Below are 13,245 nucleotides of genomic sequence, written 5' to 3'. Positions count from 1 at the left end.
AAGTCATTTTGGTTTTACTCTTGCTTTTCTATTAATACAAGGAAGTGAAATTTACATTTCTATTAATTTTAAAAATTTATTCAAGCAAAAATACATTTCTTCTAATTTATCCCAGTCTCCTAGTTTAACACTATAAGAATTTTCACTTTTGGTGACTAAATTTTTAGTTGTCAAAAGTCAATTTTTGCCGACTAAATTTTTTGGTCGCAAAATTAGTAGCCGAAGAGTAGTCGGGAAAGCTAATTGGAGACAAATTATTTTAGTCGCCAAATGTATTCATTTGCCGACTAAATATTTAGTCGCCAAAAAATTGGACATTAAATTAAATTAAACCCTTTTCGGTGACCAAACTTTTAGTCGCCTAAAGTCCCACCTTTTTAGCTACTAAAATTTTAATCGGCAAAGAGTTCTTTTTTGACTACTAAAAAATTAATCGCCGAAAGTTCCCATCTTTAACTACTAAATGTTTAGTCAGCAAAGAATTCATTTTTGCCTACTAATTATTTGGTCGCCTAAAGTTCTATATTTTCGGCTATTAAAATTTTAATCGGCAAAAGTGTATTTATAATTTAATTTTTTGTTTTTAGTTACGAAATATTTTAATCACCAAATGTTTGATTTTCTTTTGGCTACTAAAATTTTAGCCGCCAAATATCTATTTATTTATTTATTATTTTTTTTTTGACTATTAAACTTTTAGTCGCTAAATGTCTTCTTTTTTTTGCTACAAAACTTTTAGTCACCAAATATCTTTTTCCAATTTTTTTTTAGCTACTAATTATTTAATCGCCAAAAACATGATATGTTTTATCACGAAATTATAATTTCTCCACAACCTGTCTATATACAATGCAACCTGTAATACGTATAAAAACAAAATGATACATACTATCAATCATTCCACAATCTGCATCCATATACCAAAAATAAATAACATTAAATATCAAAGTCCATACAAATCAACTATTGTCCAAACTAAAATAATAATTCCATACAAAATATATCATACAAAAATTAAAGCCCTCCTTATACAAAAAAATACATTTACTACCAAGCGAAATTACCATTTGGCATGGTACAAATTACCATCTGGCATGGTACAAATTACCATCGTAATCTGAGGACAACAAAAGTATTATATTAGTTCTACACAAAAGTGAAAATTCTTCTCCATACACCAATATGGATTATCCAGAAGTCCACGCAACAAAGCCATCTACAAAGAAAAACAAAATATGAAACATTAGAATTGGTTACAAAATATCAATTCAGTCAGCCATATGGAACATGTTCTAACATGCATTTAAGGTAGAACAATCGAGAAATGTCTTCTTGGAAATAAAAGAAAGTATATATATATATATCATGCAATATTTATTCCAACCAACTGCACAAACAATGTAATATGTAAAGGCAATTATTAGAATATGTAGATGTTATTTTAATAAAGTTGTTGCTTTTTTAGTTAAGTGTTGCAAGTTTTTCGACTAGGTGTAAGGCGTATTCGGGGACTGTTATGAATTTTTGCCCCCGAAAAGCCCTTTTTCGAGTAAGTTTAGGGCGTATTCGGCTCTAACTCCCAACCTACGGGTCCGAATTACGTTCTGTTAGTTCTCACAAGTCCTATTTGTTATGGGGGAACTGTTCGTGTGAACCACACGGTGGTTCGGGGGCTGTTATGAATTTTCGCCACCAGAAAATCTTTTTTCGGCTAAGTTTAGGACGTATTCGGCTCTAACTCCCAACCTATGGGTTCAGATTACGTTCCGTCAGTTGTCACAGTCCTATTTGTCATGGGCGAACTGTCCGTGTGAGCCACACGGTGGTTCGGGGGCTGTTTTGAATTTTCGCCCCCGAAACGCCCTTTTTCGACTAAGTTTAGGGCGTACTCGGCTCTAACTCTCAACCCATGGGTCCGAATTACGTTCCGTCAATTCTCACAAGTCCTATTTGTCATGGCGAAGCTATCCATGCGAGCCACATGGTTGTTTAAGGGCTGTTTTGAATTTTCGCCCCCCAAAAGTCCTTTTTCGACTAAGTTTATGGCGTATTCGGCTCTAACTCCCAACCTACGGGTCCGAATTACGTTCCGTTTGTTTTCACAAGTCCTATTTGTCATGGGGGAACTGTCCGTGTGAGCCACACGGTGGTTCAGGGGCTGTTATGAATTTTCGCCCCCGAAAAGTCCTTTTTCGACTAAGTTTATAGCGTATTCGGCTCTAACTCCCAACCTATGGGTCCAGTTTACGTTCCCTCAGTTGTCATAAGTCCTATTTGTCATAGAGGAACTGTCCGTGTGAGCCACACGATGGTTCGGGGGCTGTTTTGAATTTTCGCCCTCGAAACGCCCTTTTTCAAGTAAGTTTACGGCGTACTCGGCTCTAACTCCCAACCTGAGGGTCCGAATTACGTTTCGTTAGTTCTCACAAGTCCTATTTGTCATGGTGAAACTCTCCGTGCGAGACACACGGTCGTTCGGAGGCTGTTTTGAATTTTCACCCCCCAAAACACCCTTTTTTGACTAAATTTAAGGCGTAGTCGGCTCTAACTCCCAACCTACGGATCCGAATTACGTTCCGTCAGTTTTCACAAGTCTTATTTGTCACGACGAAGCTATCCGTGTGAGCCACACAGTGGTTCGGGGGCTGTTTTGAATTTTCGCCCCCGAAACGTCCTTTTTCGACGAAGTTTAGGGCGTACTCGGCTCTAACACCCAACCTACGGGTCCGAATTACGTTCCGTCAGTACGCACAAGTCCTATTTGTCATGGCGTAGCTATCCGTGCGAGCCACACGATCGTTCGGGGGCTGTTTTGAATTTTCACCCCCGAAACGCCCTTTTTCGACTAAGTTTAAGGCGTATTCGGCTCTAACTCTTAATCTACGGGTCCGAATTACGTTCCGTCAGTTCTCACGAGTCCTATTTGTCATGGAGAAGCTATCCGTGCGAGCCACACGGTCGTTCGGGGGCTGTTTTGAATTTTCACCCCCGAAACACCCTTTTTCGATTAAGTTTAGGGCGTACTCGGCTCTAACTCCCAACCTACGGGTCCGAATTACGTTCCGTCAGTTCTCACAAGTCCTATTTGTCACGGCGAAGCTATCCGTGTGAGCCATACGGTGGTTCGGGGGCTGTTTTGAATTTTCACCCCCCGAAACGCCATTTTTCGACTAAGTTTGATAAGTTTGAGTAAATAGATAAGTTTGAATAAAAATGAACACATGCACGCGCGCACAGATTAACTACATGGACCAAACACGTGACAAAATACATAAACTACCTTAAAAGGCTTCAAAATTGCATATGGTTTATGAAAGATTAATCACAAGGACCAAACATGTGACGACGTATCACATAAATTAAATAGCCAATAGCAACTATCTTCATTTTCATTTCTCCTTCAGAATGTTTAAGATGATGCAGTTGAAATTTACATTAAATGACCAAAGTATAAGGTTCTTTCTGTGCCAGTAATGTTGATTTCCAGTTCCACAACAAAAACTCATCTCTAAACCATAAGGATGCTCGACCTCCTAATACTTACATTGCTATGATTAATAACAAAAAATTACCCAAAAAATGTATAATTATCTGCACAAAAATAAGGAAAAGATTTTCCTACCTTTATATTTGAACAAGGCAACTTTGTGTCAATTTTGATCAAATTGATAACACCGATTACATTTTAATCAATCGAAAAACACTAACAACTTAATCAATGAGACAAAATCATGAATCCTGAGTTAATTGAGCCAATTGAAATTAGAAAGACTGAAATTATAAATATCAAAATGACATAAGGACCGAAATATAAAAAATATCAACGTAATTTACACAAGTATTATTATAACTTTAGAGGAATACTCAAATATTTCATCAATATACTTGAGATGAATATAAAACTACTATTTTCATGTGCTTTTTCCTATCCTAATCATAATTTAATATGCATCAACATATTAATGCGTATATTTAAAGTGTTTTTCAATAAAAGACTTGTAGGAAGAGTTAGATTAAAGATTTGAAGAAGAATTTGGAAGGCAAGGACAAATTGTCACAGAACATTTTTTAGGATACACCACATCCACATATAATATATTAACATTGTTTTACCCCAAACATTGCAACTGTCAGTTTACAAAGACAAAATCCAACAACAGCAACACAGTCAACATTTTTTTTAACAGGAACAAAAGAAAGATTTTATTAAGATGGAAAAGAGAAGAAAAATATACACAAAGAGGACAAGCAACACACAGTCAACATTGCCAAGTAAAAAAATTAACGAGAATAGAGGATCTTACTTAACAGCCCCATAACCAACTGCCTCAGCTGTTTGATCAAGCTCCTCCTCTGTCCATTCATCAGCTTTACCTGATCAAGATTTGAAGAGATTATATCAAAACTTCAGTTTTAACTAATGTATCAAAAAGATGAGATGCTATATCATGCATGAGTTCATAGATATGAGGAACATAAAAAGCGCTACCTTGCTATTATTATACCTCGTTCTACAAGAGCTGCTTTACAGTGACTCTTTGCTTCATCCAACAAATCAACTAATCGAACCACTTCGGTACTGCGAGTTCGAAATCGTTTCCCATCCTCTCCAAGAACAAGAGCAAAACCCACATGGTTAGTTTTAGGATACATATTCTCACCAGCTGGAAGCCAACCAGCACGTTTCACAGCCTAATAGAAGGAGAGATAGAAAGGAAGGCCGTCAAACTCACAGTGGTATGTTACCCATATCTCTACAAAGCATGAAAAGTCATGAAGCACAACATGGCATTTGATACTTACAGTGAAAAACATTTCAAAGTGCTCTCGCTGGCCAACATCAGTTACATAGATTATCCATTCAGCTTTTTCTTCATTAAGATGATACCTAATTATTGAAAGCAGCTGGTTTAACTGAAATGCACTCATTCCACTACCACTCCAACAAAAGGTGCACAAGCAATGCATGTCCAACCATGACATTTAAGTTCAAATAGCAGTCACATATTACCCAGGTAAACTTTAAAAATGGGTTATAAAATTCCATCTAGCAGATCTCTTTTCAATCACATGAACCACAAGATGATTCTATCATATAATTTATATCTTTAAAGGAAGAAACATGGAGAGATGCATTATATAAATCATGCAGATCAGATGGTAGATTAAACATATATGAGTATAGATGCAAGAATGAATGACATATAGAAGGGTCATATAATTTACACTTTTATCAACTCCAAATTTTAAAACACTAACCAAAGAGCCGCAAGATCAGTGGAAGCATAGTTGAAACCACCATCCTTCTTCACAACAATTAAAGGTATATTTTTCCCCTCAATAAAGATCACACGAGCACCTTCACTTTCTTCAATTAATCCTTTCTTATCCAATTCCTCTAAAACTCCAGGTATATATGGGTTGTAAAAGCTTTCTTCCTGACGGGAAGGCAAAAAACAAAATAATTACTAGTGATTTTGCCACTCAATCATAGGAACAGTTGATTTCATGAGTACGATATGTTCATTACTCATATGAAATTCAAATAAGGGCAAATCATGCCACCATCTAACACTCCCTGCAACTTCACTTCCAAATAGGGTTTTAAATAGCATGTGCAACAATAATCAAATTCAGGAATAAGCATAATGTAAGACTTATGAGAGAGAGAGAGAGAGAGTTGCTATATATCACAAAAAGTCTTCACCCCCTACGTGTTTCCCATGTGTCATGGTAAGTCTTCACCCCCTACTAGTTCTATTGAATTAAGTAATTTGCTTGAGTCCAAAATAAAAAAGAATAAACAATGATAAATTACATTTATGGGCCTCTGGCCTCCCATACTGTAAGCTTGTACCATACTAATGTCCTCATTGCATATGCAATAATGTAATTCAACTAAGATTCATAGTCTAGTCTTGCCACAGTTCTTGTGCCCACTAATTTAAAGTAATCTTTTAGTTATTACAGCTATACAAGAAGTAACTAAGATGACGAAATAACAATGTTTTGCCTTTGTAGAATTGTGATCTTAGATATCAAGCTAGCATCAGTTCAAGTAGTCATACAAAATGGCCAACCTGATAACATCAGTCAAAATATAAAGTGACAATGACTTAAAGCAGATACATTTGAATCAGATGAAATATACAATTGCTGGGGCAGGGGGCTGTGAACCATAAACCAAGAATGTTCTATTTTTAGCATGCACGCTATAGATTGAAATCAAAAGTTGGTGTCTTTTTTACATGGCTCCATGGCGCAGAAAACAGGTGTGGAAAATACAATCAATGTTTGACATTGTCATTAGTTAGAAAGAAAAATATCAGTTAAGTACCTTCTCCTCTATCTTAATTCCTAGGCGTTGATAAACTCTTTGATATCGCAGATTTGTGCCCATGCCTTTCGATACTTCTCTTCCCCACCCTGTGATACAAGTTATGCCATAGGAAATGAGACCAAATAAGATAAATGATGAAACATAATGAAACCTCGAGGTAAAATCATTAACCAGATTTTCTTCCTAAACGAAAAAACAAAATTTATAGTTTATAAATCAGATTTCCTCCAAAATAGAAAATTGAAATTTATAGCTTTTAAGTTGTTTTACAAATGAGAAATTTAATTATTACTATAATCAACCTCACAAGTCTTTAAGGCATAAAGGTAAGTGATTCACCTGGAGACTAACCACCGCTTGTTGTGCCCTCTCCTTGAATCCAGGATCACTGTCAAATCTTTGCTTTGATGCCTTATAGAATGCCTAATAACAGCATTCAAGTTAAATCAATAATACCCACTTTCATTGAATTTCATGATTCATTTCAATGAAAAAAATTTGAATCAAAGGCATAAGTTGCTCAAAGCAGCACAAGCAACTAGTTACTTGAATTGTTTGCTAATCTAACCAAGGGACTTGGTTGCTTGGATGTAGCATAAAACATATTCAAGTGACATGAAGAAGTATTCTGTCTGTACCAATTCAGGAAATGGACCTAATTTCCAAAATTTTTATCTCACCTCGAGATCTCCGATAGCTTGATCATTGACAACCTCCACATTTGGAAATTTTTCAAAAAGAAATTCTATTAGCATTCCAAACTGCAAAACATAAATAATATCTTTAAGACATAATAGGAAAGTAACAAAAAATTATTGAAATAGACTTTCATAATTCAGACAGCAAAGAGGCCATAATATTATCACCTTCTAGAGCAACAATAATCAATAAAAAATTTAAAAGAGTATAATTTTTCCACTTAATACAATTATACAAGAAGGGTCTGTTGGAGTTCCTTCTTCCACCACATATTAGGGAAGGAAAAGGCACCAAAGAACTTCAAACTACTGTTGTTCACCCAAGAAATTATTTTGATCCAAATGAAAAAGTTAACTCATAAAATGGGACAACCCATGACTAAAACCCTCATCAAAAAATAAATAATTTTAACAGAACTTATATAAAATTTCAAGATAAAAGAGAGAAAACAAACACACATACAAAATGCATGTGCTCACACACACACACACTTACCTGTGTACCCCAGTCACCAACATGGTTTCTCCGAAGAACCTCAACATTTGAAAACTCTAGCATGCGGGCTAGAGTGTCTCCAATAATTGTTGATCTCAAGTGGCCGACATGCATTTCTTTAGCAATGTTGGGTGAGGAAAAGTCAACCACTGCCCTTTTGACTGTAAGTTTTGGCGACCATGTTTCAATACCATTTATTAGCATCTTTTGGATATATATACAGGAGATTTATATACATCATTATATGTGATATCACATACTATTTTTTTATTACTAAAACAACTATATAACTATGTGATTTTTGCAAAATGAAACGATTTAACATTCTAAACATTAGCCAATATCTTTAAGTCAAGTAAGTTATTCCTCACCGAGGGAGTAATTTTTTCAGCAAAAGAAAAATTTTGACACCCAACTAGTTGGGCTATATATGGCTTTGCTGTATTGAGATAAAATTATACCTTGATGTGGGCAGTCTCGTTGGATGTAATTGTACTACCAATGGAGAGCTGGACCTTTCCAACACATTCGTGATCATCATGGTAAATTTGCCACCACCGAATTCTATCATTCTGCATGGTTTGGATTACCAGATCATGTAACTTGCCAAATCAAATTAAAAAAAGCTCCATTATCAGAATATAAATAGATGATACATACAGGATTTTCAGTCAATGATGCAATTGGAATTATTGCTCGACCATGGATAGTTTTCTTGGTATCCTGGACTTCGAGTAAAAGAGCATCACCTTGGTTCTCTGGGAAACTGATATTCATGCACATAGTAAGATTTTTTTTAATGTTAATGGTAAACATAACCGAGTATCATTGAACAAATGCGATCTCAAGGGTTCACTAGCAAACATTATACGAGTATGCCTAGTATACATCTTAATGTCAAAGACCATCAAAATCACCACAATTCAAGCTGCTAACAACAACTAGCCAACATGGTTCAACTTGAGTGCCTTCTAACTCTTTGGGTTGGTGGGTAAGCATGACACTGACGAACCTGTAATCCTTTCATAAAATACAACCGAATACAAAAGATCTTACTCCCAACTAGTTTCTACTACTACAATGTGGATTCCATCTTCCTTTTAGTCCATCATTCAGACAATTTTTTCTACTAAATTAGGAGCTTTTACAATAATAAAACAAATCAAAATACAATTCACTTTATTTTGACTATAAAGAGTCACTTTATAATGTTAGTAACAAGAATTCACAGAATTTTTTTGACTTAGAAATCAGTGCTTTGAAACAGAAGAACCACCATCCATAAATAAGATACAACACATGATAATAGCCAGTTCCAGGCCTCAAGCAAATAGCAGAACCTTGTTCATCTTGAGTATCTTCTGTAGAACTCTTCAGGTGAAATAGGCATGACAGCCACTCTGCAAACATGACAGGAATTTCTAATCATCTAACTGAATCAATACAGATGGGAAACCAATACTCAATACACACACAGTTAAAATCAAATGTGTAAATGAGAAGAGAAGAATGCATGTGAAGTGGGAATAGCCTTCAAAGAATACTGCCTACAGACATTTCTTTTCTCCTATTGTCCTCAGATGTCCAAAGGTTTGTGCCTAGGAATTTAAATGGAGGCCTACTTCGAAAATTTTACTGATTATACTATCTTTCTTGGTATCTAGGTTCCTAAACTAGTCATGATTATTTAATCCTTTTTAAAGTAATCTTGATTTTCTATGTGTGATTGATAAAAACTAGATAGATAAAGTAAAGCAAAGATTAAAAATAGATCAATGTGTCAAGAACGGCAAACCTTCAGATGTCACCGACAAGGGCAGGTGCCGAGGGGGAAACAGAGGAGCCATTGGAAAGGGTTTTGGAGCTGGCCCAGAACCAGCGGGTGTCGCGAATCTCGAAGGCGGAGGAGAAGAGGAGGCCGGTGAGCTGCGGTGGCGATGTTCGATGGTGGAAGATTGACGGACACTGGTCGTGTGCGATGCTGAGATGAGGGCGGTGGTGATTGATTCTCTGTGTGATAGAGAGAGACAGAGGGAGAGCAACAGAGAAAGAACCATGTGAAGAAGTAATAGATTTGGGCAAAAATTTAGGCGCCAATATAAAATATTTTCCAGTAAAATTTTGAACACATCTGCGACTAAATTTTAGTCGCTGAAGATAGGTTACCAAAGATTAAAAAAAAAAAAATTTATTTGGCGACTAAAATAATTTTTTGTCGCTGAAAGTAAGTTTTTGGTGACTAAAACTTTAGTTGCCAAAGAGAAAAAATAATTTTTTTATTTTCCATTCGACGACTAAATATTTTAGTAGCCAAAAGTCAACATACGGTGACTTTTTTTTTTGTCGCTGAAAGTAAGTTTTTGACGACTAAAACTTTAGTCGCCAAAGAGAAAAAATAAATTTTTTATTGCCCATTCGAAGACTAAATATTTTAGTAGCCAAAAGTCAATATACAGCGACTAAGTTTTTTTTTTTTGTCGCCAATTCTGGCATTTTTAGCGACTAAATTTTTTTTTAGTCGCCAATAATGAATATACCCCGACTAAAAAAAATTAGTAACTAAATATTATACTTTTTGCGACAAAAAAAAAAAGTTGGTCACCAATCCCATAACTTTTGACGACTACATTTTTTTTAGTCACCAAAGGTGCATTTTGTTGTAGTGTAAGCAAAAATATGTCACTACCTTAACCGAAATTATAATATCAAGTTGATTTGCAAACCCATCACAATTTATACTCAAAAACAAATTGAAGAGATGTATATCTAGTCTAGAGCTACACAGGGAATATACATACATACACATACATATATAGAGCCATAGACACCCAACCACCCATAGAGTGAGAGTTATTTCTATTTCTAAGGAGTAACAAGTCAAAGATTAACCAAGCAAGCGATGACTGCTGAGCAGTATATATGAACAGCCATAAATGTCATGTTGTCAACTTCATGTATTCCCATATCATTCAAATCATAAACGACCAATTAAGTGGTTGCATTCCATATTTTCCTCATTTTGAACTATAAACAAATATTAGAACAAAATAATAACGAAATCACAACAAATAAAAGGTAAATAGTAATTAACGTGTAACTATACAACATTACATATATACACATGGCCAATAAAACAAAATACATATATACATGAACAAATATATACAAGTACCTGTATGAAATGGGGGCTTGGCTTTGATTTGGTTTCTCAAACAAAACAAATCTTGAAATCTCTTTGAACCTGTGTCAAAACAAAGTGGGCTAAAGACAAGGCCCTTCCTGCCTATTTTGATACAAACAGAACAAGGCAGGAATTTACTGCCACGAAGCACATGTCCAAATCAAAAAGCAAGGCAAATAGATTAGTAGAAATGCCCACCATAGATGCAAACCACCATTCCTGACATACACTTGCATCATCCTTCATCTTCTACCATCCACCATGACTAGCCAGCAACCAACCTCTACTCAATCAGTCTGAAAATAATTGAGTGTGTATGAATCGACCAATTCACCTGCTAATTTTTGTTTCCTTTCATCACACAATTCAAGAGATGGTATGTGGTTTGTCCGCTCTTCTTTCGATTTCTAGAGATATGTCCATAGTACAAAGATATAATTTTGAGCTACAGTAAGTCGCCTCCACTCTGGGCCTAATTATCATGGCAGCACCACCGATTCCCATGGGATATCATACAAATACTAATCAATTTAAAATTCTTTAAACTGAAAGAAAATGATCCAGCTCTTATAAGTTTTGAAAAACCTTAAGCAGTAACCAAATACCATGGTTCAAACAACATATTACTCAACAGTAAATGTGATGCATAGTAGCAATCTGTCCAACAGACCAGGTAAAATTCTAGAACCATGAAAACATAAATTTAGCATAAAAAGAGCCAGCAAATTTTTATACATTCACCAGTAATAGCAGAATAATTGGCATAGAGAATTCGGTATATATATAATAAAATAGAATAGTTACCCCGGGTAGCCTATAAAAATTACAACCTTAACTCTGCCACAGATTAGTCAGTTCACAGAATTGCGTAAAACTTTTGGTTGCCTTAACCCATTACTCTGTTACAATATCCATTAGAAGACATTACAAAACAATAAACAACAATGCAAAACAATATATCTTGAATAGTTGTTGGCAAATTTTGATTTAACACTAAACCAACAATGTGTAAAATGGAAAGACAAAAGCTATGCAAAAATTGTTTTATTATGAATATAACATTTTATGTGCTCAACAAGCACATAAAATTCCCCTCTACAAAATGAATATAAGTCTAGTTTCAAAAATCAATCTAATTACATGTGTCGTATATTCTACTCTGCATAACAACAACAACATATTAAACCACACATGAAAATTGATCTACCACTACCCAAAAAAAAAAAAAAACTCATAATCAAATCAAATCAAAACATGACGAGCATCGAAAACAAAGCGTAAATCAAGAAGCAAGGATAAGCAATCAACCCGTGATGCTCGTCGCCACGCGATGCACCCTCGAGAAGAAGGCACGAACAAACCCTAGTCGACCACATCACAAACACAGCCGCGAGGATGAAATTCGCCACCACAAAGCCTTGAGGGATGAACAACGACAAGGCCGAAAAGACCACGACAGGCAACAATGAGTAACCAACCAGGCTCAAAGACCTGTACAAATCCAAATTGCCATTCTTGCCTTGAAGCATGTTGAACACAACGTACAAGAAGATGGAAAACACAACAATCCAGCCTAATACGACGCCGAATTGGACCTTCCCAGCAAGCATTTGGAAAAGACAGAAGGACATGTAGTAGAGGAAGGAGCCGGAGAGATCGGCCGAGTCGTGGACGGCAGGGTTGAGGCGGAACGGGTTAAGGAGAGACAGGCTCTTGCGGTAGATTAGGGATGCGTCGATTTCGAGTTCTTCGAGTAAGGATGGCTCGTCGGAGCCGGAGACGGGGACGGAGAAGGAGGTGGGGCCGATGTCGAAGGATAAGAAGGAGGGGATGGAAGACATGGCGGGGCGCGGTGGCTGAAATGGTGCCGTCGGGACACGGCGGTGGTGGAGGGTTCCGCCACCGCTTACGAAGGTGGTGTCGCCGGAGGGAAAAATCACCGGTGGGACGGTGAATTCCTTCTTCATTAAGTTTTTAGCGAGAGAAAATTTATCAGATTTCATGAGAGACAGATGATGTACTTTCCTTACGATCGTTTCTTAACCGAGAGTTACGTAACCGAGTGAATTCAAAATTGAGGCATGGTATTTGCCATGTATTAAAAATGTGTATTTTTTTTTTTCTTTTTTTTTTGTAAATATATATATTTATTTGGGTCATATTAATCAACATCTATTAACAATGGTTAACATTTCCTCTCTATTTTGCTTTCTATTTTTTCTATTTTTTTACACATTTTTTTTTTATAAAAAATAAAAAAATACACTTATTTAGAACATCTCAAACCACCCTATATATGAGTACGTGTCTGTTTGTTATTTTACATTTTTTTATGTTATTTATTTATTTTATTTTTTTTTGAACTAGGGAAAGGATAGGGGTTTAAAAATGACCCAAGTTATGTGGGCAGCCCGAAGCCCGGCCGAGATCCCAGGTAGGCTAGGTCCGTTTTGGCTTGGTTAGGCTCGGATCCGAGCCTAGCCCAGGATCTTGGGCCTAGGCCTGGGCCTTCCATTTAAAATTCCATCCG

At 36.1% G+C, this 13,245-nt stretch overlaps 1 protein-coding gene and 1 pseudogene across 4 annotated transcripts; both read right to left on the bottom strand.

Moving 5' to 3' along the window:
* Positions 1–918: 918 nt before the first annotated feature.
* On the bottom strand, positions 919–7,981 carry LOC114276762 (arginine--tRNA ligase, chloroplastic/mitochondrial-like; annotated as a pseudogene). The gene is made up of 9 exons (XR_014342308.1): positions 7,535–7,981; positions 7,021–7,101; positions 6,680–6,763; positions 6,338–6,426; positions 5,260–5,438; positions 4,804–4,888; positions 4,506–4,692; positions 4,305–4,374; positions 919–1,216 (listed from the first exon to the last, which is right to left on the bottom strand). The product of XR_014342308.1 is annotated as an arginine--tRNA ligase, chloroplastic/mitochondrial-like (transcript).
* A 220-nt stretch (positions 7,982–8,201) lies between these two features.
* LOC114296056 (uncharacterized) lies at positions 8,202–12,799 on the bottom strand. Of its 3 annotated transcripts, XM_028240355.2 has the most exons (5): positions 12,024–12,799; positions 10,707–10,775; positions 9,330–9,544; positions 8,875–8,934; positions 8,202–8,300 (listed from the first exon to the last, which is right to left on the bottom strand). In XM_028240355.2, exons 1-5 carry the CDS (start codon positions 12,716–12,718, stop codon positions 8,224–8,226), a joined length of 1,116 nt encoding a protein of 371 aa, XP_028096156.2. In that variant the 5' UTR covers positions 12,719–12,799; the 3' UTR covers positions 8,202–8,223. The 3 variants fall into 3 exon arrangements, 2 of the variants coding, with proteins under 2 accessions (XP_028096156.2, XP_082747936.1); XM_082891810.1 differs by lacking the exon at positions 8,202–8,300 and having other exon boundaries at positions 8,690–8,934; XR_014342307.1 differs by lacking the exons at positions 8,875–8,934; positions 9,330–9,544 and having other exon boundaries at positions 10,707–12,799.
* Positions 12,800–13,245: the final 446 nt, after the last annotated feature.

The sequence above is a fragment of the Camellia sinensis genome, chromosome 10 (assembly GCF_055761805.1).
Source record: "Camellia sinensis isolate YWXY chromosome 10, ASM5576180v1, whole genome shotgun sequence".
Lineage (NCBI taxonomy): Eukaryota > Viridiplantae > Streptophyta > Magnoliopsida > Ericales > Theaceae > Camellia > Camellia sinensis.
This window is presented reverse-complemented; position numbering and strand designations above follow the sequence as displayed.